The 26,119-nt window shown below is 40.1% G+C and overlaps 2 protein-coding genes across 3 annotated transcripts in view; both read right to left on the reverse strand.

Moving 5' to 3' along the window:
* Positions 1–10,748, reverse strand: part of RPF2 (ribosome production factor 2 homolog) — a 39,768-nt gene extending 29,020 nt beyond the window's left edge. The window contains exons 1-4 of the mRNA XM_060114682.1: positions 10,650–10,748; positions 8,553–8,685; positions 7,568–7,605; positions 2,432–2,471 (exon numbers count right to left, since the gene is read on the reverse strand). Coding sequence (XP_059970665.1) covers positions 2,432–2,471; positions 7,568–7,605; positions 8,553–8,685; positions 10,650–10,672 — 234 coding nt within the window. The 5' untranslated portion in view covers positions 10,673–10,748. The remainder of the gene's footprint in view (positions 1–2,431; positions 2,472–7,567; positions 7,606–8,552; positions 8,686–10,649) is intronic.
* Positions 10,749–11,451: 703 nt separating this feature from the next.
* GTF3C6 (general transcription factor IIIC subunit 6) lies at positions 11,452–23,221 on the reverse strand. Of its 2 annotated transcripts, none has more exons than XM_060115224.1 (6): positions 22,995–23,221; positions 22,563–22,643; positions 20,812–20,875; positions 20,662–20,706; positions 19,025–19,138; positions 11,452–11,520 (listed from the first exon to the last, which is right to left on the reverse strand). In XM_060115224.1, the coding sequence occupies exons 1-6, from the start codon at positions 23,130–23,132 to the stop codon at positions 11,510–11,512; spliced, it is 453 nt and encodes a 150-aa protein (XP_059971207.1). In that variant the 5' UTR covers positions 23,133–23,221; the 3' UTR covers positions 11,452–11,509. The 2 variants fall into 2 exon arrangements, with proteins under 2 accessions (XP_059971207.1, XP_059971206.1); XM_060115223.1 differs by lacking the exon at positions 11,452–11,520 and adding an exon at positions 14,321–15,883 and having other exon boundaries at positions 22,995–23,180.
* Between the last annotated feature and the right edge of the window lie 2,898 nt (positions 23,222–26,119).

Here is a 26,119-nt window from a genome sequence, read left to right on the forward strand (position 1 = left end):
AGATCTATGATGTTCCTACCAGTAAGAGATATCTCCTCCATCTGGCTCTCAAAAATATTGACTTCTATTACAGATTTGAGAGGGATGGAAACACAATTATGGGGTTTCAATCCTGAACAGCTCCTTCTACACTAGTGCCTAAACTTTATATCCTACCTACTTTGATTCAGTTTATTGAGATTCCCAATCTTAGCACAAAAATTAGATTGAATGTGTTCTTGTCTACTTCTAGCATAGTTGGAAAAGCCTCCTAAATTAATGACAAAAATGTTAAAGAACACTCGAAGCAACCATAGTCCTCAACTTTTCCTTATTGAGTGCAAGACCCCCTGAGGTATGGGCCCCTCGTTTGGTTATCATTCATTCGTGTTTAAGCAGAAGCAAATAGGAACAAACAACTGCCTACTTGCCTATCCACTCCCTGTGTAGAGGATACAGAGTCAGAAAGTCCAAGAATTCTGGCTTTGCCATTTGCTATGGGATCTGGTCAGCCTTTCTGAGAATTAGTTTTATCATGTGTAAATCAAAGACAATAACACTTCCTGAAAAAATCTGCAAGGGCCACGTGACACGTCATATGTGAAAGCAACTTACACTGTGTCTGGCACAAAGCAGGTGTTCAAAAATGTTTTTTAAATGTCCAAATCAATGAAAATCCTTTCTTAAAAAAAAATTTTGGGGCTTCCCTGGTGGCGCAGTGGTTGAGAGTCTGCCTGCCGATGCAGGGGACACAGGTTTGTGCCCAGGTCTGGGAAGATCCCACATGCTGCAGAACGGCTGGGCCCGTGAGCCATGGCTGCTGAGCCTGCGCATCCGGAGCCTGTGCTCCACAACGGGAGGGGCCACGGCAGTGAGAAGCCCGTGTACCGCAAAAAAAAAAAAAAAAATTTTTTTACATTCTCATGTTAACACCCCAAAGCTTTCCATAAACTACCTTTCACATATATATAGTATTCATCTGTCATCCTTCTCCATAAAGTCCGCTTTTTGTTAAAATTCTACAGCAAGAGTAGACAAATTATCTTCAAAAGACTAGATAGTATATATTTTAGACTTTTTATACGGTGTAAAAAAAAAAAACTTTAAAAACGTAAAAACCATTCTTAGCTTGTGGTCCTCACAGAAACAGGGATTTAGCCCACAGGAGGTATATTTGCTAACTCTTGTGCTAAAGCACAGGTCCAAGATTACAGCAGAAGAAATGTGCTATTGGGGGATGGGCAGTCAGGAGGAGGAATTCAACCAAATTTCCAACATGATTACTGTTTCCACAGCCATTCTGAGCTCTAGTGGTCTGAGATTTACAGCCAATGAAATATCTTCTGTCTCTGGAAGTGGGAGATCAAAGAGAGGAAATGCCACAATTTTAAGTATAAGAAAAGCTGTCATATTGACACTGGATTGAAAAAAAAGTACAGAATGCTACAGATTCTACAACATAACACTTCTACAAAGTGGTCACTCAACTGAAAGCACCATGGTGTCACAAAACAAAATCAGCCCTGGATAAGTCACGTGTGGAAGAGAGAGATTTCTGGGTTAGACCCTCCATTTTTACTTCCATGATCTCTTCAAAAATGATGGTGAAAAACCCAAGACTATGATAAAAGCAATTTTATTTAAAAAAACAATTTTTTTGACAATATTTTTTAATATAATTTTCACTGCAGTTAGTTGCCAAATTAGGATAAGATGCTCAATTTCAGTTTTCTAATTAGTTATTGAGATTCTTTTCAAAAATTTTTTCTTTTAAATTCACTAACTAAAAGAACAAGCAATGGCGGTCCTGTCAAGAGAACATAATCATGTTCTGATTTTTTAAAGTCAACTTAAATAGTTTAATCCACGTATTCCCTTAAGATTTTCTTTAGTAAGAAACTAATATCATCACATACTCAAAGTCCACTTATCATTCACCATTTATTATATACCACCTTTTACCTTCTGATTTTATTCACTAGACTTTTTCATTTAGTTTTGATTGTCAACACACTCAAACGGGAATTTGATTAACTCTAGTAAAGCAACTGACAATTGTTAGTAATCATTTGGGTAGTGTTTCTTGTTCTAAAAACACTCAAAAAAAGAAAAGTAAAAATTTTTTAAATCAAACTTGCTCTATAAAAATAGATCCATAACAAGCTTCCTTTTGACAATCCATTAATTATGCACTTAAAATGTAATTCAATTTTTTAAAATTCTATCAATATACTTGCAAGCAGTGAATACATAACATTCACAGTGAAATGTAAGCTCTATAGTAATCTTTTTGAAAGTATAAAAGTCTTATTTCCCCTGCATTCTGCATCAAAATTCCCTCACATAGGATGATTTCTAATTCAAAATCAAAAATTAGGAGTACTATTAAATTAAATAAATTAGTTTGAATAATCACTTACATGCCTTCTTAAATCAGAAAGATTCTACTTACCAATGATGTCTGATCCTCAAATGGTCTTGTAATATTTTTCCTAATATTAAAAAAAGTTACCCTAATTTTAATAATCTTAATAAGTAATTCACCCATAACAATAAATACTAAGATAATTTTATATTCAGATGATCAAAAAAAAAGCTAGAAGAATATTCATTCAAATATTTATTTAGTGCCTATTATGTGCCAGGCACTGTTCTAGGAGCTAGGGATACCATAATACCGCGTCAAACAAGATCCTTGCTTTCACGGAGCTTACATTCTAGAGGAAAAATGAACAATTTCAAAAAGTAATATCTGTTGTGACAAAAATAAAATAGGGCACTGTGTTAGTGTGAAGAATGGAAAATGATTATTTGACCTGAGACCTGATAAATGAGGAGTTAGCCATGGAAAAGTTTTGAGGTTAAGAGTATTCCAGGAAAAGGAAACAGAATAAGAAAAGATTCTGAGATGGAAACAAGCTTAGACTATTCAAGAAACAGACGACAAATGTCACTGGAGCTTAGTGAACAAAGGGTTAACGGCGGGGTATGAGGTCAAAGATGTAGACTCGGCCCAGAATATGTAGGGCCTTGTTGGTCAAGGTAAGGAACGTAAGTTACTAAAAGAGTAACAGGAAGCACTGGGGGGGTTTTAGGCAAGACAGTGATATGATTGGATTCAAATGTTCTTTTTTTTTTTTTTAATTTAGTTATTTTATTTATTTATTTTTGGCTGCGTTGGGTCTTTGTTGCTTTCCCCGGGCTTTCTCTAGTTGCGGTGAGCGGGGGCTACTCTTCATTGCAGTGCACGGGCTTCTCATTGTGGTGGCTTCTCTTGTTGCAGAGCACGGGCTCTAGGTGTGCAGGCTTCAGTAGTTCTGGCACGAGGGCTCAGTACTTGTGGCTCACGGGCTCCAGAGTGCAGGCTCAGTAGTCGTGGCACACAGGTCCAGCTGCTCCGTGGCATGTGGGATCCTCCCGGACCAGGGCTCAAACGCATGTCCCCTGCATTGGCAGACGGATTCTTAACCACTGTGCCACCAGGGAAGCCCCAAATGTTCTTTTTTTTTTTTTTTTTTTTTTTTGCAGTATGCGGGCCTCTCACTGTTGTGGCCTCTCCCGTTGCAGAGCACAGGCTCCGGACGTGCAGGCTCAGCGGCCATGGCTCACGGGCCCAGCCGCTCCACGGCATGTGGGATCTTCCCGGACCGGGGAATGAACCCGTGTCCCCTGCATCAGCAGGAGGACTCTCAACCACTCCACCACCAGGGAAGCCCCAAATGTTCTTTTTAAAGGACTGCTCTGTCTGCTATGTAAGGATGGAATGTAGCACAGCAAGAGTGAAGGGGTTAGTAAGGAGCTATCACAGTAATCCAGGAGAGAGAGAAAAAAATGGTGGGTTGGACCAAGAATAGTAGTAGTGGAGATGGAGAAACAGTGGGTAGAGAAACGCAGAATGCTATCTTTCATGCAAAAGGGAGAAAAATAAGATTATGTATTCTTATTTGCTTAAATATGCATAAAGAAATTCTGTTAAGATATGTAAGAAACTAATGATAGTGGCTGTTCTGGGAAGAGTGTGTGTTTATATTTTCACTGTATATTTTTGGATTTTTAGTCATGTACATAAAGTATAAAACAGTTCATAATTTTTATGAATTTAAAGAGAAATAAAATCATATACACATGATCTCAATTTTGTTCAAAGAAAAACATATATAGATATAAAACGTCATGAAGAGAAAATATACATAGTGCAAATATACACAGTGCTTATCTATGGGTGATTATTTACTCTTTTCCCAGTTATCTAAGATAAACATATATTACTTTTATAATCAGTAAAAAACAAAAAATGTATTTAAAAAAATGATGCAAGACAAACAAATCAGGAAAAATTACTGCAGCATTTATGATTAACAGCTAACAGCAATTCACAAATAAGCAAATATGACCTGTTGGAAACATAGGGAAAATGCAAGTTTAAACAAAATGTCATTTTCACTTCTTAATTTTAAAAAACAAACCAAAAGTAGGTAGAGACCCATGAAACTCATACATTTTACTCTGCCAAACTTCTCAAAAAGCACTACTGTTAATATGCTAGATTGGGCATGAAGTTATACCCAGTAATCTCACGTCTAGAAATCTCATGTAGGAACCAATACAAAAGAAGAACTCATTTGTGTAAAAATGGCCATTTTAGCATTATTTATAAGAACAACAACAAAAAAGAAAATCAAAATTTCCTCAAGTTAAGGAACAGTTAAGTAAATTTTAGTATAACCATTTAATAGGCATTATACTAGCATTAAAAATAATATCTAAAGGACACCTATCAATAGAAAAATGTTTACAAGACAAATGAAAAAGGCACAAAAGAATTGTCAGAATAATGAAATTGTTTCTGTACCATGACTGCAGTGGCAGACACAACTCAATGTATTTGTCAAAACCCATGGAAGTATACACCACAAACAGTAAATTTTACACATAAATTTAAAAACCAACAACCAGGAAGTGATAGAAAACCCAAAACAGAATACAGACTGTAATAAATGACCTTAACTATAGTAGAAATGAATAACACAATCAATCACACTGAAGGGACAAAAACAACCTAACCTGACTTACACTGGAAAACAATATTTTTACTGCATATTGTGAGGTTAAAGACAAAAAGAACTGCACATAAATTCCATACTCTAGTTAGTAAAATTGTTTCTTATAAGGTTAGAAATTCTGAAACTACTAGAATTACACAAGTAAGTAAATATGTTATAACAAAAGCAAGGTTTCATACTGTCAGAAGATAGAAGATACAAAGAAAAAACGGAGAAAGGCTGGAAAGAAGTCTCTGGTATTTGACTGGAATTGGAAGCACTAGTATGCACTCATGATTTTTTAGGAAGTATCAGGATCAACTCAGGGTTTTTTAATACATAAATAAATATAAACAAATATAGACGTGCGTACATGCATAGGTTAATGTACATAATATTTATTTTCAAGCTCTGTCTGCTGAGAGGACCTAGAGACAATGACACTCCAGTAGCAACTGAGCATAGATCTGTTTCTAAATTATCTGTCTCCAGTATATGGAACCAGGGCTGATTCCAAGGCTGTGGCAATGAAAACTACAAGATGAACCCACAGCATCTTGTGGTGCCAGAAAGGAAGTGCTCAAACACAGGGGGCCAAATTGAAAAGCCAACCTGACAGAGATCCCAATGGCCAAATGGAGAACAATTTATGCAACAAAATAAATCATAACAGGACTTCCCGGGTGCTGCAGTGGTTAAGAATCTGCCTGCCAATGCAGGGGACAAGGGTTTGAGCCCTGGTCCGGGAAGATCCCACATGCCACAGAGCAACTAAGCCCATGTGCCACAACTACTGAGCCTGCGTGCCACAACTACTGAAGACCGCGAGCCTAGAGCCCCTGCTCCGCAACAAAGACAAGCACCGCAATGAGAAGCCCGCGCACTGCAACAAAGAGTAGCCCCTGCTCGCCACAACTAGTGAAAGCCCGCGCACAGCAACGAAGACCAAATGCAGCCCAAAATTAAATAAATAAATAAATCATGACAGCACTGGATTATAACCCCAAAGAACGTAATAAATATCTGTAAGTCCACACTGACATAAATAATTAATTAAACAAATGGAGGAAAAGGGACAGATTTTCCTTACAGAATTCCAATTAATAAACGTAGAGGGAATGAGAGAAATTGAAAACCACTACTAGAACACCACAGTAATCACTGTTGTAGACAAGATCCACTGATGAATGCTAAAATGAATACGCAAAAGTTTGAGGAGAAATAGGATTATCTGCATAGTCTCTAAGTATCTCCTCTAAACGTTTGTTAATTACAAAGGGGAAAATAGAAACTTTATAGTGGAGAAACCCAGCAGACACCACTTTAACCAAGGTTAACAACACCAGTAATAAGACATAATGTACTCCCTGGTATGATTTACTGAAAAAGGCACATCACTTTTGTGGTATTCTTGCCCATAATGCATAATCTCAATCCACTCATGAGAAACTTAAGACAAGTGCAAACTGAAGGTATTTTACAAAATAACTGACAAATACTCATCAGAAGTGTCAAGGTCATCAAAGACAAGGAAAGATTGAGGAACTGTAACAAACTGGAGAAGACTAAGGAGACATGACAACTGAACACAATGTGGGATCCTGGAAGAGAAAAAGGATATTAATGAAAAAACTGGGGCTTCCCTGGTGGCACAGTGGTTAAGAATCCATCTGCCAATGCAGGGTACATGGATTTGAGCCCTGGTCCGGGAAGATCCCACATGCCACGGAGCAACTAAGCCCGTGCACCGCAGCTACTGAGCCTGTGCTCTAGAGCCCGTGAGCCACAACTACTAAGCCCGCATGCCGCAACTACTGAAACCCGTGCGCCTAGAGCCTGTGCTCCACAATGAGAGAAGCCACCGTAACAAGAAGCCCGCGCACTGCAACTAGAGAAAGCCTGTGCGCAGCAACAAAGACCCAACACAGACAAAAATAAATAAAATAAATAAATTTATAAAAAAGGAAAAACTGGCATAAACCAAATCAAGCCTGTGATTTAATTAACATTATTGTACCAATGTTCATTTCTTACTTTTGATAACTGTATTATGGTTATGGAAGTTATAACATTAAGAGATGCTGGGAGAGGGTATATGGGAACTCTACAATTTTTGTAATTTTTCTGTAAGTCTATTACTATTTAAAAATAATACATACATGCTATGATTACAACTCTGTAAGAATATTCAGTACAAATGAAAACACAGACGGGAAAGAAACAAATTTTAAAATACCCATAGCAGGACTTCCTTGGTGGTCCAGCGGTTAAGACTCCATGCTCCCAATGCAGGGGGTCGGGGTTCGATCCCTAGTCAGGGAACCAGATCCCGCACGCCGCAACCAAAGACCCAGCGCAGCCAAATAAATAAATATTTTTAAATAAATAAATTAAATAAAAATAAAATACTCATAGCTATGTATGTAAGGAACTGTAGTATTTTTTAACCAAAATATTTTTCTAAATCTCCCATAAAGTGGTTGGTTGTTACTTTTATAATGAAACAATATAATTTAATAAGTGAAATAAAAGAAATCATGACTTACTTTTTATACAGAACTCCATATGGTTTCTTCAGTGCATACTGTAAAACATAATATATAGCTTTCAAAACAAAACACATTCTGAAAAGCAGAGGTAAAAATCAAGCATTGTAACAGTCATTATACAAGATTATCCTGGTCCCTGAATCCTATTCTGCTATCTTCTGCATGGCTCCCTTTTGATCACTTATAACTTGCAACACGAGCTTAATTTTGTTAGCTGGGATTTTCCTAATTAAAAATTTCTATGCCCTTTCAATATTCTATCCAATTTAAATGATTCCCTTCATTTCCTTAAATTCTAGCTTCATCTAGCCCACTCTCCTTTAGCCATCCCCAATTATCTGCAGTTCCCCAAATGCATCATGCTCATTCACATGCCCTTTTGCACAAGCTTTTTCCTCAGCCTTGGAAGCCCTTCTCTTCCGCTTCCTTTTCTCCTTCTTGTTCCAACTCCTCCTTCAAAATGATGCTTAAGTGTCATCTCTAGGAAGCCCGTCCTGTGTGTGGCAACCCCCATGGGATTTTAACTCAGCCTCCCAACCTATCCTGTGTGTACCTCCAGCACAGCACTTCATTCACAATGCTGTTAACTTTTACTTGTCTGTCTTCCTCACTAAGCTCACTGAAGGGAAAGACTGTGTCTTATGTAACTATTAATCCCTAGCACCTAGCACAGTAGTTGGTATTGTTGAAAGAATAGATAGTAATATGCAGTTACCTCGTTTTACAAATTAGATATGTTCCTGAAATGTGAGTAAATCAAATGCTAGTAATTGAAATCAGGTGAAATTTACTAAGGGAACTAGCTGCTGTAAGGAAAACCAATAGTCAGTGCCTTGGTGAGATGTTAGTTTTTCTCTAAGGCTAGCATTTCTTAAGGCAAGCCAAATTTATCTATGTATTTCTCAGGCAGTCCAACTAGTATGCTAAAAATTTCCTAAGATGATTTCAACACCATTTAAAAAGTAAGTATATATATACGTACCACATCTCTAAGTACTTGTGTCACTGTTGAACTTGCATTGCCCCCTTTAATCAGCATAGCATTTTTAATATTTTCACTGAGTTTCGGTTCTCTTTTCTCAAGGAATCTCTTGGCTCTTTTTGTTTTGGGCTTTCTATTCGGAAAAATCACAATTCATAACAACTTAAAACATTTTCCTCATATTACAAAACCATGACTTATGTGCAAATTCTTAAAAATCAACAGAGACATTACATGACATTTATCAGTTAGGATTCCACCACTAAACAAAATCTCACTTTTTAGAGGAATATTAGTAAAAGATATTCAGCTATTACTGTTAAATAAGTGTTAATTTTATTAGATATGGTCTTTAAAAAGACTCCCATTTTTATATTCCCAGCATTCTTTTATTACTGTTTTCTAAACCTTTTATTTAAAAAAAGAGATAGAACTTCCCTGGTGGCACAATGGTTAAGAATCCGCCTGCCAATGCAGGGGACACGGGTTCGAGCCCTGGTCCGGGAAGATCCCACAGGCCGCGGAGCAACTAAGCCCGTGCGCCACAACTCCTGAGCATGCGTTCTAGAGCCCGCGTGCCACAACTACTGAAGCCTGCACACCTAGAGCCCGTGCTCTGCAACTAAGAGAAGCCACCGCAGTGAGAAGCCCGCGCACTGCAACGAAGAGTAGCCCCCGCTCGCTACAACTAGAGAAAGCCCGCACGCAGCAACGAAGACCCAATGCAGCCAAAAAATTAAAAAATAAATACAAAAGGCATTAAAAAAAAAAAAACTAACCTAGACCAATCACTCTGCAATTTATGAAGGGAAAACAAATCCATTATTCTGATTGTATGATGTGACAGCAGGAGTAGAACGCTTTTATACAGTCTGTTCACCTCTACTTACACTACGGTGAGAATCTTGATTTTCCAACAGTTCTCTGCCATCCACTGAAATAATTCCTCTTCCCTTAAATAACTATGACCCTCCCTCCTTCCGGTCCCACGGACACTTCGTGAAGTAAAAGCAAAACAGAATATACACAAACTTACTTTACCATGCAGACTTAAAAAATTCACCAGATAAAATGTCAAGCACATTTAAAGCTTCTAATCATTTACTGGTTGATAAAGATACACAGTACTTTTTAAGTCAAACCAAGAGAGATTTAGTGTGTCTATAACCCAATAAAAGTGCTATATGTTCTATATTCCATGTGCTTTATTACTTCGACTAACCAGCAACTAATGCAAATAACACCTTGTACGTTTTATTAGCTGTTTGTCCCACAATGAGACAGTACACTAGTCTTACTCATCTTTGTGGTCCCCACACCTGCAGAGGAATATTCAGCACATGTGCAAAAATCCCTGATTTAATGACCAAAAGAATAATTTGTCCTTTTGATTACATGTTAACCCAGGTAAAACGCAAGAAAACCATAGCAAATAACAGCAGAACTATTTATGAGACCAATAAACATTTTCTGGACTAATATAAAGCAGACATTACCCAAGGATAACTCAGAGAAGTGTACAAGTTTGGGAAAAAGAAAAAAAGCTAATGAGCATCTCTACGTGCTGCCGCAAAACCTTTACATAAATTCTCGCAAATATTCCTCACAGTTCTATGAAGTACGACTATTATGAACTCTATTTTACAGAGTAAACTGAGACTTAGGGAGGCTAAATGGCCTAGTCGCACAGCTTTAAGTGGACGGGCCCGGACTGTCACCTAAATCTGTCACATTCCCAGGCCTGTGCTCAGAGCACCTCACACAGGTGTTCTGTGCCCAGAACACCTCTCTCACCTTCCTCTCACTTCTGCGGAAGCCGAGACACTTCTAATTGTCTAGGATAAAAGCGGCCAACGCCTCGGTGCCACCTCCACGCCGCGGCTCCCACACACGGCCTTCCCTGCTCTCCGTCTCCCCGCAGGCCGCCCCAACAGACAGAGACCCAAACTAGTGGATACATCCGCACGGAGTGGCAACGGGTGTGAGGAAGGAGCGTGGGCGGCCAGGAGGAGCGCGAGGCAGAGGCGCTACTCCTCCGTCCCGCTACAGAGGCCCTTCTCCCCAACGTTACCCGGGGAAAGAACCCACTCCACTTACACAACTCGATCCAAAGCGTCCATGCTACCGCAGCGGCCTCCTGGCGCACGCACGTGTACCGCAGGGTTACACGAGATAGGGCGGCGCGTCGACCGAGGCGGAACCGGAACTTGGGCGTGACGTCACTTCCTGGCACCGCCGCCGACGTGGAGGCGCTGGCGGCTGTTTGGGATGAGATAGCGCTCTGTTTCCTTGGTTACAGGTGTTTGTCTTGGCTCTTTTCCGGAAATCAACAGGCTCCTCTTGGAGCTTGACGTACACACCTGTGTGTGATAGACCAGGGTTCTCGGCCTTCCCCAATCAATAGAAATTGGTAAGAGGCCAGTCAAGAAATTCAGACAAGGCTTTTGGGGGGCTTCTGTGGCTGCAGGAAGGAGCAAAACCAAGTAACAGGTTCCCTTGCTAGTTCCCGAAGGTAGGGGGTGGGGCGCAGGTGAGCTGGTTCCTTATATGGGGTGAGGGTAGGGTGTGTCCAGGGGCGGGCTGGAGGGGTAGCTTAGGTGGTTTGCTCATGCATTTGGTGGTGTTGGTTGCAGGGGGCATGCGCACGCAGTACCTTGCTTTTGCTCCCTTTGCTTCCAGCTCTCCAGAAGTGGCAGTGGGATTTTTCTGATCTTTTTGTTTCTTGCCCATAATTTACCCCAACTGTGCATGCACATATTTTTAGTCTCTTATAGTTTCTTTGTATTTTGTTACCCCAGGAGACGTTTGTTCAGGTGCAAGCATTGCAGCACTGCAAGAAATGGTCCCAGGTCCCAGCCTGTCTCATGTGTATACCTGGACTCAGATATTCAGGGAACAGGTGTTATTCATCTGGGAATCCTCCAGGATGCTAGAAAGGTTGGTGGCATGGTAGGTTCTCACATAGTCACTAAAATTATCAATGTGAAATATGCACTGTTGACAAAACTGTGAGATCAGTGAGGCAGAGTTTATAAACAGAGTTTATAACTGCCACAGTGCCTGGCACATAAAATGTATGCAGAAAATAACACTTCTGATCGTTATTTTCCCCCCAACGTTTAAGTTGTCATATACATCACATACCATAAGTTACCCCCATAAAGTGTACAATTTCTTGGTTTTTAGTACATCCATCAGCACTATCTAATTCCAAAACATTCTTATCACCCCTCTCATAACCAGTAGCACTCTCCACTTTCCACCCTTGTCAACCCCTGGCAACCACTAATCTATGTCTCCGTAGATTTGCCTATTGAGAACATACCATATAAATGGATTCATACAATATGTGGCCTTTGTATCTGGCTTATTTCACTTACTATGCTCATAAGTGTTCATGTTTAAGGTTCATATGTGTTGTAACATGTATCAGTACTTCATTCTTAGTACATTAATTTCTTTACTTAGGACTGAATAATAGTCCATTCTATGGATATACCATGTTTGTTTATCCATTCAAAAATTTATGAACATTTGTGTTTCCACTTTTGTACTATTATGCATTATGCTGCTTTGAACATTTATGTACAAGTTTTTGTGTAGACTTTTGTTTTCAGTTCTCTAGGAGTAGAATTGCATGTGGTAATTCTATGTTTGACATTTTGAAGAACTGCCAAACTATTTTCTGTCTGCACCATTTTACATTTCCATTAGCAATGTAAGTGGGTTTGGAATTGGTTTTTCTATTGGTGCTATAACAAATTACCACAAATTTACTGTCATAACACAAATTTATTATGTTATTGTTCTAGAAACCCGAAGCCTAAAATTAGTTTTACACGTCTAAAATTAAGTTGTCAGTAGGGCTACATTCCCCCAGAAGCTCCAGGGAAACTCTGTTTCTTTGCCTTTCCAGTTTATAGAAGCTGTTTGCATTCCTTGGTATTCCTCCATCTTCAAAAGGCATCACTTGAACTTCTGTTTCTACTGCCACAACTTCTTTTTCTCTCTGACACTTCTGAATCCCTCTTATAAAACCCATGTGATTACATGTGGCCCAACTGGATAATCCACAATAATAACCCCCATCGCAAGATCCTTAACATAATCATATAGCAAATTCCCTTTGGCCAAATAAGGTAACATATTCACAGATCCCTGAGTTTAGGCATGGGCATTTTGGGGAGAGCATTATTCTATTAATCACAGGTTCCAATTTCTCCATCCCTCTCCAAAATTTGCTATTGTCCATCTTTTTTCATTAAGCCATCCTAGCAGGTGTAAAGTAGTATCTCATTGTGGTTTTCACTTGCATTTCCCTGATGACAAACGATTTTGAGCATTTTTTCCATGGGCTGATTGGCCATTTGTATACCTTCTTCAGGAAAATGTCTATTCGAATCTTTGCTCATTTTTAAATTGGGTTGTCTTTTTATTATTGAGTTGTAATAGTTTCCAATATATTCTACATACAAGTCCCTTATCTGATATATAATTTGCAAATATTTTCTCCAATTGAGTAGGCTTTTTCATTTTCTAGTGTCCTCTGAAGAGAAAAATTTTTCAATTTTGATGAAGTCCAATGTATCCATTTTTTTTTCATTGCTTGCAATTTTCATGTTATATCTAAGAGGCCATTTCCTAATCCAACATAATAAAAGTTTTTTGGTTTTTTTTTTTTTGGCTGTATTGGGTCTTCATTGCTGCGCGCAGGCTTCCTCTAGTTGCAGCGAGCAGAGGCTACTCTTCGTTGCAGTGCGTGGGCTTCTCATTGTGGTGGCTTCTCTTCCTGGGGAGCACGGGCTCTAGGTGCATGGGCTTCCATAGTTGCAGCACGCAGACCTTAGAGCATGCAGGCTTCAGCAATTGTGGCGCATGGGCTCAGTAGTTGTGGCTCACAGGCTCTAGAGTGCAGGCTCAGTTGCTGTGGCACACAGGCTTAGTTGCTCTGTAACATGTGGGATCTTCCCGGACCAGGGACTGAACCCATGTCTCCTGCATTGGCAGGAAGATTCTTAACCACTGGGCCATCAGGGAAGTCTCTAAAGATTTATACCTATATTTTCTTCAAAGAGTTTTATCATTTTAAGCTCTTACATTTATTTAGACCTTTGGTCCATTTTGAATAAATCTATATATACATATAGTAGAGATGGGGGGATCCCACTTCATTCTTTTGCATATGGATATTCAGTTGTCCCAGGACCATTTATTGAAAAGACTATGTTTGCTCCATTGTATTGCCTTTGCTCCTTGATCTAAGATCAGTTTACTATATGTATGTCTATTTCTGGGCTCTCTATTCTCTTCCATTGAGCTATTTGTCTATTCTTTCAGCAGTTCCCACTGTCTCTATTACTGTAGTTCTATAGTAAGTCGTGAAGTCCTCCTACTATGTTCTTCAATTTTGTATTGGCTATTCTGGGTCTTTCCCTCTCCATATAAACTTTAGAGTTGGTTTGACAATATCCATGAAAACCTTGCTGTGATTTTATTTCGGATTGCATTGAAACTATAGATCAAGCTGGGAAGAACTAACATCTAGATAATACGGCCACTTTCATATACATGAGGAAAGCTGGGCACACTGCTAACCTGAATAAATTCTGGGATTCTGTTACAAAGAAATAAAGGAAGACCAGGTGCTGGCTCAAGTAATTAGCAGTCTCTCCATATAGAGACTCCATACCATTTGGTAGAAAAAAAAAAAGCTTTTGATTAAACAAAAACTGACAGTAAAGTCATATAAAAATTGGGAGGATACACACTTATGATTTGGAAATGCTTTTAATCAGGGTAAGTTGTTTTCCAAATAAACAGTAAAAATTTACAAAACCTACTGAAGGAAAAAATTCCTCATCCTAAAACATTAGTTCTCTAATCTGTCACAACAAAGTTACACCTCCAACAGTTGTGAGATATAATTAACGTGAGGAGTGTTTTAACTTATTAGTACCAGGTTAAACCATATAAAATTGCAGAGTTTTATAGTCAGAAACAAATATTGGTAGTTTCATATAGTTCAACCTGTATCAAAGTTTGTGACTAATTTACTTAAAAAATACAAGTTAGGGTAGATCTAGGTTATCACCATAATATTGTAGAATGTTACAGCTGAATTCCAATCATCTTTCTTCAGTGGGAAAGAAGTGAAATTACAGCTGGAATATTAGAACTGTACCTTCACCTTTAGCACTTCTGAATTCTTTTTCTGTTCTTAGGAGTAATACTGACTTTGGTAGACTGGAAAATGGCCCCCCAAATATTTTCATGCCATAATTCTCAGTTTTATGCCTGTTTAAATTACATGGCAAAAGGGACTTAAAATAGGGAAATTACCCAGATGTGCCTAGTGTAATCAAATGGACCTTTAAAAGAAGGCAGAAGGGTCCATCATCAATAGGATTATGGAAGAAGCAGGAGAGATTCAAAGACTGAGAGGGACTTGACCATTGCTGGCTTTGAAGAGAAGGGGACCATGAGTGAAGGAATGCAGGCAGCCTCTAGAAGCTGGGAATGGCTCTCAGCCAACAGCAAGGAAATGGGACCGTGATCCTTCAGCTGCAAAGAACTGAATTCTGCCAACAACTGAATGAACAAGGAAATGGAGTCCCTCACGCCACATCCAGAAGAGAATGAAGCTCTGCAAATACCTTGATTTTAGCCCAGGTGAGACCCATGTCAGATGGCTGACCTACAAAACTAAAAGACAATACACTTGTGTAGCTTAATACACTTTAGCCACTAAGTCTGTGGTAATTTGTGACGGCTGCAATAGAAACTCACAGTTACCTTAGTAAAACCCCCATTTTAAAGGACTCATCACAGAAGGGTCCCTACAGTCATTGAAACCATATTTTTAAAAACTCGTATCTGGTCCTTAATGGTTCTAGTATATTAAACTATATTATAATTGGAAATGTGTATATAGCCAACAAAAATAATAAAATTGTGAACTGAAAACTACAAAGCCTGTTATTTTATATAAAAACTCTAAAAAGTTCACGACTAGTTTTTATGAGAAACATTTCATCGAGGAGTGATTTCTAAGGCAGTTTCTTGAGTTTCCGTAAAAACAGAGCCTTCTGTCTCAGAAGAAGGGATATCAATAAGAGGACCAGAATCCTCTATGTCCAAGTTTGGTGGTTTCTCCTGTTCATAACTCAGGTTTGAATTATCTTTCATTTGAATCTCTTGCTCTTCCAACTCCAAAGATTTATCTGGGTCTGGAGCTACAACTTCATCCTCTTCATGATCATGCAGAAAACTACAAATCATGTTGGGTCTACAGGAGAAATCATTTTCCTTGATTTGCAGCCATTCCACACCACCTAATGGAGGAGGCAGGAGGACAAACCAAGAAACATGAAAAAGGAATTTCAGTTACTTATATATTTTTAATTTAAATGTTCATATGAATATTTATCAAAATAAAACCCCAACGTAAAGAAAGGAACATGGTGCCTGTACCTGCTGATAAATGATCATGTAATTTCCATCTTACATGGAGACCTTGGAATGCCTATAGGGTATGCATCATCAAAATCACTAAAAGTAATCAACTTCAGTTACTATTCCAAGCCCTTTTCCCAGAGTCCAATTCCCAACTCATTCTGAGAGATAACTGAGCTCACACTGCCATCTCGTCTTGAAGAAAATTTTGTCCCTTCCCTACAATTTTCTCCTTACCCATTCAGTTTTCATAATACAATGGATAATACCACTCTATCATCTTGAGTCAACATTTATTTGTCATTTTGAGTTGAAAAATCCAATTGTGAAATAAGACACCTCTCCAAAAAAAACTTGAAAAAATTTTTTGTTCCTTTCCATACTCACAGTCAAAGCCCTTACCTGTCAATGAACTCCTATAATCGAGAATTGCTCCAGGGTCCAGTGGTAAAGAATCCTACTTACAATGCAGGGGAAAATGGGTTTGATCCCTGGTCAGGGAACTAAGCTCCCACATGCTGCAGGGCAACTAAGTCCACATGCCACAACTACTGAGATCACGCGCCTCAACTAGAGCCTGCGTGTTGCCAACTACAGAACCCACGCACCCTGGAGCCTGCATGCCACAACTAGAGAGAAGGCTGTGCACCACAATGAAGAGCTCATGTGCCGCAACGAAAGATCCCAAATGCCTTAACGAAGATCCCGTGTGCTGCAACTAAGACCTGACACAGCCAAAAATAAACAAAATAAATAATAAATAAATCTTAAAAAAAAAATTGCTCCAATAATGCTAGCCATTTTTACTTTCATCCTTATGACCCTTTCAGTTAAGTATTTTCAATGGATCCTCAATTCCTATAGCCCAAGCTGTTTACTCTCACCTTCAAAGTTCCATTAGATATCTGTAAGATATACCAACCTATCTTGTCACCCTGTTCATGCATCCATCTGTTCCTGTTCCCCATCATAAACTAACTCTTCTGCAGCTGTTTGTTGAAACATCCTTACTGTTGATCCCGTATCTTTTCTCATGTATTACTACTATAAAGTCTCCCTCTTTCAAAAATCTATTTGTTCTTTCCCTCCAGTTCAGCTTCAACTATTGACTTCATAGTTTTTTCTTGCTATAACGTCATTCTCCTAGTCACCAAGTTCAAAACCTCAAAGCCATCCTAAAGCCTACTCTGTTATCTAGCATAATACTTGGCACATAACAGATACTTAAAATAAGTTGAGTGAAATGGGTGCCGAGTCATAGTCATCCATGTCTGTTTCAATGTGATTTGCTTTAGAGTACAAGTTCCTAGAAAGTAAGGACCATATCTCCTGTCTGTTTTGTTCTGCCTCCAGCATCTTGCCATGTTTGGCAGCCAGCCTCCAAGATGGTCCCCAATGATCCTCACCTTCCTGAAATGCACGCCCCTGTGTTGTCCCCTCCCACATGGAATAGGATATCACAGAAATGACAGAATGTGACTTCTAAGGATAGTTCATAAAAGACATTGTGGCTTCTACCTTGTTCTTAAGGATCACTTAGTCTGGAAAAGCCAGCTGCCGTGTCAGGAAGGCACTCAAACGGTAGTGTGAGGAGGTGAGGAAGTGAGGCCTCCTGCTAACAGGCAGCACAAACTCACCAGCTATGTGAGTGAGCCATCTTACAATTAGGTTTTCCGGCCCTACTCAAGCCTTCAGATGACTACAGCCCAGCCAACACAATGACTACAACCTCATGAGAGACCCCAGCCAGAACAACCTAGCTAAGCTGCTCCCCAGTTCCTGATTCACAGAAACGTGTAAGATGGTGTTCTGTTGTTGTTTTAAGCCTTTAAGTTTAGAGGTAACTTTTTATGCAGCGACAGATAACCAATACAGCCTTGAATAGTTGGTTACTAATTTATTTAATTGAAAGAAACACCCAAATCTTCCCAAAGATCTATTAGATTATTAAGGACTATAGGAGAGGTAATTGTATAACTTCCTTTAAAAAGAATATCTAAATGATAGCTAAGCTATCTGGTATGTATCTGCTTTTCAAATTCATTCTAGAACTTCAAGTGTCTACTTCCTATTATTTTTGGAGTGCCTAAAAAAGGGATAATTGTGGAATATATAAGAACAAAGATGTGTTATATAGTTACGTGTAGCTGGTATAATTAATTTCTAAATGATTAATGTACCTTCGAATGTTTATTCCTTAAAATACAATAACTCAAACCATGAATATTCATTAATAGGGTCTCATTCACTAGAGTTTCAAATATGTCTTTGAGCAATAAGCCTTTTTTTTTTTTTGGTGGACAAACACCTTTATTCTGACAGTGTCCCAAATTCCCTAGGGCAAGAGAAAGAGGTTGGTGTGGTGAGCAATGGGCTTTTAAACCACCAAGTGTTTCTTTGTTCATCTCCACAAACATGCGCCTGCTATGTGTGCAAGAAGCCCTGGCCTAAGGTCTCTAGTGTGGGATGACGAGCAACTGGAGAAGGCTAAATGGATGCTTATTAAGAACGAGACACAGGACTAACAACTCTGGTCCTAGAGTCCCTCCCACATATAAAGCCAGCTTCTTCCAGTTTTGAGCATCTTGGGGAAGGTTACTGCATCTGCCAAAAGTTCAGGAGATCCTATGGGGTTACTCCTTGGGAATCGAGAACTGCTATCATCATATCTTCTGCACTTACAAAGAAGTTTTAATGAGAGAGAGAGAGAGAGAGAGAGAGAAGTATCTGCTGAATTCCCTGGGGTTGAAATCATGTCAAGTTTCTTGACAAACTCCTCACAATCGTTTCCAATGCAAAGAAGACAGAAATTTCTTGTATGTCTCCAGTGCCCCCTGCTATGTGAGAATTCAACTAAATTTTAAATCTATGTTTGGTACTTTTCATGGAGTACCCTCAATTTTAATATACTTTACCTATCACATATAGTTATTCCTACAAAGTACAAAGAACATCCTGGCAGCAGTGTTTCATAAAGCCAATAGTAAATCACCTATTTTCAGAGAACTAAGTGAACTAACCTATGTTTTCTTCTCCTTCCTTCTTTTCTGTCAGAAGAGTTCTTGTCATGCTGAGCTTCTTCATTGTGTGGCATTTATATTTTAGCACTGTTTTATTATTGCCTTCTGCATCCACTAGAATATAAAATGAACACTGTTATACTGCTTGATGCCATCAAATAATCATGTTAAGCCTCAATGATTCCAGTTTAGAGAGTTAAACTATTTCCTGTCAAGATAGTGTAGTAAGTTCAAGATTTAATTCATTCCTCCAGCTCCAAGCACAGAGAAATATCAGATAAAATACATAAGAACAGAAGGCACAGTGAACTCAAAGACAACAAACATCTCCAGGGGACAGAAACACAAAGTGAGATTAAAGCTATGGGCCTATTAGGCTCCAGCCCGGAAGCAGGAAAGGGGGGCCAGGAATTTGGCCTTACAGGGTAATGAGGTTGAAAACTCTGCCACTCAAAGTGAAGGACCAAAGGCAGACCTACTGCTTGAAGCCGGACTGGAGTGGAGAACATTACCGATCATGAAAGAAAATGAGAAAAGAACTGCTGCCAACCTGCTGCTGGGGGTCACAGCTTTATAAAAACTGTGGGCGTAGGCAGGAGGGAGGATGAGGCTCTGTGCTAAGGATATGAAGCACACGGAAAACTTCCACACCCTGCCACTGTGTGGCTGATGATACACTTTAGAAAGCAACACAGTGACATCTATTAAGTTCAACCACATGAAACTGTCGCTATTCGGCCCAAATTGGTAATTTCATATGGTTGAATCCAGTACACACACTCATCAATCTAGCAGTTCCTTTTCTAAGCGTATACCCGAGAGACGTTTTTACATATAAGCACAAGGAAACATAAAAATATTCTCGGCAGCATTTCTGTAGTGAGTTAATAAGCATAATTAAGAAAATGGGCTCTGGAGCAGACCGCCTGGGTTCAAATCCTGGTTCTGCCTCTTATCCTGTGTATGACCTCGGGAATGTTATTTACCTCTCTGTGCTTCAGGTTCTTCAAATATAAAATGAAGATAACAATGGCATCTACCTCATAGACTTGTGGTGAGCATTCAATGAGTTAGTACTTATAGCACCTGGAACAGTGCCTGACATCCAGAAAGCACTCAATAAATTTTAATAGTTATGAATAATTACTGGTAAAAATGGAAGCAACTACATGTCCATTAATTGGAGAATAAACTGTGGTATAGTCACAAATAGAATGTTAAGCAACAGGGAAAACATATATATCAACACGTATAAATCTCGAAACATCTCTAATTGAAAAAAGACATAGAATAACATGTGTAATATGCTATAACTTATATCGTGTGAAAATACAAGAAAGTGCTATTGTGTGCGGATACATACATACGTAATATAAAATCAGGTATAGGAAAGAAAAACACCAAATTCAGGAGAGTGATTACCTCTGAAGACAGAGGAAGGGAGTAGGTTTGGAGAGGGGTATACAAGGGGCTTCAAAGGTATGTGGAATGTTTTTTAACTACCTAACCAAAAGGGAGGATTTGATACAGCTAGACAAGGGGTACATGAGATCTTATAATTTTAATATCCACCATACATAAGTATGTTTGAAATATTTCATAGTAAAAAGAGTTGAGTCAACATAGCAATCACTTACCATGTTCAACATTTTCTTCAAAGATAACACAGGTCCCAAGAGTGTCTGCAGAAAAACATGAAGGCAACTTGTTGAGAAGTAACAGAGCTACTTTCTCGGAAAGGCATATAAAAAAAAAAAGGGAGTTTCATCTCTCTGACTTCCTCCTACCTTCATACTCTCCAGCAAAGACATAGCTGTCCACTTGCAGAATGGGCTTCTCAGTATCAATTCCCTACAACAGAATATAGGATCATTAAAAAAATCATCATTAGAAAAAGGCTTGGGGGTGGGGGGAATGGGTGAAATGGGTGAAGGGGGGGCTCAAAGGATACCAACTTCCAGTTATAAAATGAATAAGTCCTGGGATGTTTGAGAACATCATGGTGACTATAGTTAATAATACTGTACTTTATATTTGAAAATTGCTAAGAGAGTAAACCTTCAAAGTTCTTACCAGAAGAAAAAAAAATTGTAACGATGTGTAGTGATGGGTAACTAGACATTGTGGTGGTCATTTCACAATATATGCAAATATTGAAAACGTTGTACAGCTGAAACTAGTATAATGTTATACGTCAATTATTTCTCAATTTAAAAAAGAAAGCACAAGGGACTTCCCTTGTGGTACAGCGGTTAAGACTCTGCGCTTCCGCTGCAGGGGGCACGAGTTCGATCCCTGGTCAGGGAACTAAGATCCCACATCCCGCATGCCGTGTGGCATGGCAAAAAAAGAACAAGACTTTTACATGAAACCTTACTACCAAGGAGACTGATTTCCAAAGCTGGGGAACCTCTGGAGCTTCTTGTCCTAGCAAGTAAAAGATAAGCTAAAACTGCTCTCATCACAGCAGCTACAAACTGAAGACTACTTAATTCATACCCAAGTAGCAAGGTCTATTTCAATTAACATCCTCTTCAAGATAAAGTAAGAACAGAGGAAGTTTTGTCAAAAATGCTCAAAAGATTTTAAACATAAAACAGATGGTAACTCACGATACCATAGCAAGTCAACAGCACAGTGTGAGGTCTCTGAAGTCCTTTCTTAATAGGTATTCTCTCTCCCTTCTCCACACTATTTTTGTTTGTTTTCCATATTTTATTTTATTTTTTGAAGTTTTTTTTTTTTTTTTTTTTTTTTTTTTTTTTTTTTTTTTTTGCGGTATGCGGGCCTCTCACTGTTGTGGCCTCTCCCGTTGCGGAGCACAGGCTCCGGATGCGCAGGCCCAGCGGCCATGGCTCACGGGCCCAGCCGCTCCGCGGCATATGGGATCCTCCCAGACCGGGGCACGAACCCGTATCCCCTGCATCGGCAGGCGGACTCTCAACCACTGCGCCACCAGGGAGGTCCTTGAAGTTTTTTTAATTTTATTTTTTACTGAAGTATAGTTGAAGTACAATGTTGTGTAATCACTGCTGTACAGCAAAGTGACTCAATTATACATATATACATTTTTTCATATTCTTCTCCATTATCATTTATCACAAGATATTGAACTATAGTTCCCTGTGCTATACAGTAGGACCTTGTTGTTTACCCATTCTATATATACCAGTTTGCATCTGTTTAATCTCTGTGTGCATATCTAACTATCCTCTCTACCCTTTGTGTTTTTCTCACCCTCCTCACTATATAAAACGGTGTATTTTTTCAAAACCTAATGTTCCATATCAAAATGCTTTAACCCTCCAAATCTTTACCTCTCTCCAGCCACACAGGCAGACACTCAGGCAGAGTTAGGCATTAACTTTCTCCCAGCTGCTCCCACAGTCCCCCTGCACTTCTGTGATTGTCTCCAGCGTTCACTGCTTTGTTCACGTGAAATTAATATATCAATCTTAGGGACGGGTATATTTCACCACTCATTCTTGTTTTAAATTTAAGAAAATCTACAACAACCCCCCAATTCTACAAGACTCACCAAAATCTTGCATTTATTTTCACATTTTGAGAGAAAGTCTGAGTCAATAATTCCTGATAATTCCACCAGAACCAACTGCTCCTGGTGGAAGAAAGAGGGGTTAAAGGCGCTAGCTTGCGAGTGTGCAGGAAGAAGCAGGCATTAACGAGAGAAGCCAAACCTCCCCAGTGCAACGATCCCACCTTTGTGAAAACTAGGTCCTGCTTTCAACAAGAGGAAGCACGCGCCGTTACTTAAGGTAACTTCCCTCCTTCCCCCTCGAACTTCCGTGTGGCCCGTAGGGCTGGGGCCAGCTGCCCGCCGCTCCGCGCGCCCTGGGGCACAATCCCGCCAGGAGCCCCCGCACGCCCGCCGCGTGCCGACTCCCTTCCCCGCACACAGCCGAGCGGCCACCCTCGCCACCGCCGCGCGGGCTTCCGCCGTCGCACTCACTGCCTCCTCCTCCTCCTCCTCCTCCTCCTCCTCCTCCTCGTCCCAGTACCCCCGACTCGGCTCCTCGGCCGCCGCCGCCATGCCGCCGCTCCTCCGCGCGGCCTCCGAGCTGTGGGCCCCGCCCGCCGGGGCCGCCATCTTGAGTACGGGCAGCAGCTCCCGCCCCGCCGCGGCTCCGACAGCGCCCGCTGCTCCTGCCAGCACGCGAGATGGCGGCTCCGGGGCCCACGTGGAGCCCCTTGTCCCTGTCCCGAGAGCCGGAGTCGGGGCCCTGGCGGGTCGGCCGGGCAGGTCCCGCGACCTAGGGAACCCTCGGGCTCCCGGCCCAGGTGGGACGAGAGCACTGTGGAAGCCGAGGGGATGAAGTAGGTGCAGGCAAGGAGGCTACGGTGCGCGAAGGTAGTGGAGAGGCCTCGTGTGGCCCCAGCCTCCAATGCTTGGAAAGAAATTCCTACTGTCGTGTGAGCACTGATCATCAATTCAAGTTCTCCACGAGCCAAGTAAAGGGCAGTTCTCAGTTTCCACGTATCGGGCGCCCACTGCGCGGGGAAGTGAGCTGGGGTTTCAGGCAGCCAGGAGACATAGAATTAGGGACCAACCGATGCTAATCAGATGGCCCTAGGTGCTGTAAGAGACCCAGATTGTTTGGGGAGACTCCGAGAAGTGAAGTTTTGAACAGGATTTTCTTAAAGTAACCTCATGGATTTTTCTGATTATAAAATAAATGATCTTTGTACGTGAGACAGGATGATCTACCTCCAAAGAGCATGAGGTTTGGGGTCTGATACCCTTCCGGTTCTGCTGCGTTACTTAACAGTAAGCCTTTAGGCAAGTTGGTTATTGTGAGGATTAAATGAGATAAGCCCACTATTCAGCACATATTAAGCACTAATATGCATTTAATCTGGTATTAGTAATAATATATAAAAATTTAGAGCATTACAACTTTTAAAAAACGTTTTCCGGGAATTCCCTGGCGGTCCAGTGGGCAGGACTTGGTGCTTTCTCTGCCGTGACCCTGGGTTCAATCCCTGGTCCCGGAACTAAGATCTTGCAAGTCACGCGGTGCGGCCGAACAAAACAAAACAAAAAAAACGAGGGGACTTCCCTGGTGGCCCAGTGGTTAAGTCTCCGAGCTCCTAATGCAGGGGCACGGGTTTGATCCCTGGTTGGGGAACTAAGATCCCACGTGCCCTATGGCACAGCCAAAAAATAATAATAAAAAGTAAAAAAAAAAAAAAAAGTTTATTCAAAAAACGCATTTTCCTACACAGTATATCTTTCCAGCTTCTTTCTACATAAAAACATTGTTTATGTGTACATCTGTTTTAAACTTGCTTTTCTCACTATATGTAGTATTATGGATGTTTGTCCATATTTTCCATGATAAGTACAGATCTATGTGGTGGTATTTATTGTGCAATATTGATATTGAACAACACTTCAGTAAACATCTTTGTGCATTTTTACCCAGTTCCTCCATTAAATGAATAGGATTTCGTAGCTTAAAAAACGTGGAAAAATCACTGGACTTGTTAGCAGTTGTAGATTTGAATTATAGCTCTGAAATATAATAATTGTGACCTGGCAGAAGCTGCTGCACTTTCTCATCCCCTGTGTTCTTATTTATTGAATGAGGATAAAATTATTCATCTTCACTATATATATTTTTTTGTTTGAAGATTAGATCATGTATCTAAAAGTGCTTTGTAGGGGACTTCCCTGGTGGTCCAGTGGTTAGGACTCCCTGCTCCCAATGCAGGGGCCACAGAGTGCCATCCCTGGTTGGCGAATTCATATCCTGCATGCCTTGCGGCACAGCCAAAAATTTTTTTTTAAAAAAAGTTCTTTGTAAATTGAAAAATCATATAAATTGTCAGATTTTATTGAGGGTTCAAGGAGGATAAAGAGGAGAAGGACAATCCAAGCTGAGGGAGCAGCAGACAGTGAAGGCTTGAGGAATGAAAATATGTTTTACAAGGTCAGTGTAATGACGCAAGATGTCCCTTTCAAAGAAACAAGCCTCATACTTCTAGCCGAGGTTATTATTGTTTACTATTTAAGACATAATTATTATTTTTATTTTGAACAATTTACGAAAGGATAGAGACTGAAAAGTAAGCCTTCCATCCCTGTTCCCCCAGCTCCCCTTTCTATAGGCAATTAGTGCTTAGCGGTCTAGCCTTTCTAAGCAGACCATAGGTCTTGACACTTCTCCAGGGTGCTGCTAGGGGAATGAGGATGCATCAGTTTACACTCCTTCCCAGCCTAAGGAAATCTCATTTATTTCCTCCAGTGTAAATAAAGGCACCTCTTCCCTTTTACCTCTCAGACATGTAGCACAATTTCTTCAGTGAGCTCAGACTCTAACAATAGATGGGAAAAGCCACGGGCTTCAAGTAGCTTCAGCTTTCCATCCTTTAGACATCCAAGACAAAGGAATACAAATGGCCTGGCTGCCCGCTTGGAAGGGATCAAGGGGAAAATGTCGTGTACTAGTATCTCCATAAATTATCCTGTCATATTAATAAAATCTTTTGGAAGAAATCAAACGTGTCTTGTTGATTTTAAGAGTCAAAGGAATCTGTTCACACCCTAAGTCAATATAGCCTAGGGGCTTGAGGGCCCAAAGTGCTCACTGAAAAGAGATTCGGAGGCAGTGGCTCTCCCAGTACCCTGGAGATTTTGTGTGGTTCTCGTGGCATTGCCAGAAAGGGAGCGGTGGTGAGAGGAATAAAGGTAAACACCTGGATGTTGTTGACATTCTGTAAAGGAAGAAAACTTATTTCATATGTTCTAAGTAATGAATTTCTACTGCTAAGAAGTTGGTAACAAAATGAGGGAAGATTTACAAGTCAGATTAAAAAGAGCCAAGGAAGAGATAAATTACATGTTTTTCTACAGCCATAGTTGGAGCTAATATAGAAGAATCTATGTCATTTGGTAGGAGGGCCAATTGACTTTAATTGTAGCTAATAAGAGGAATCATGAAAAAAAATTCAGAGCTATGATTTCTGAGAAACATAAATGAGGTTGTCGTGGTCAATATTTAAAAGCCTGCCACTAGGAGGAGACAAATGAACTAAAAATTGTTTAATCTGGTCTTCTTCCTTTAGAACACATTT

The sequence above is a fragment of the Mesoplodon densirostris genome, chromosome 12 (genome assembly GCF_025265405.1).
Source record: "Mesoplodon densirostris isolate mMesDen1 chromosome 12, mMesDen1 primary haplotype, whole genome shotgun sequence".
NCBI classification, from domain to species: Eukaryota; Metazoa; Chordata; class Mammalia; order Artiodactyla; family Ziphiidae; genus Mesoplodon; species Mesoplodon densirostris.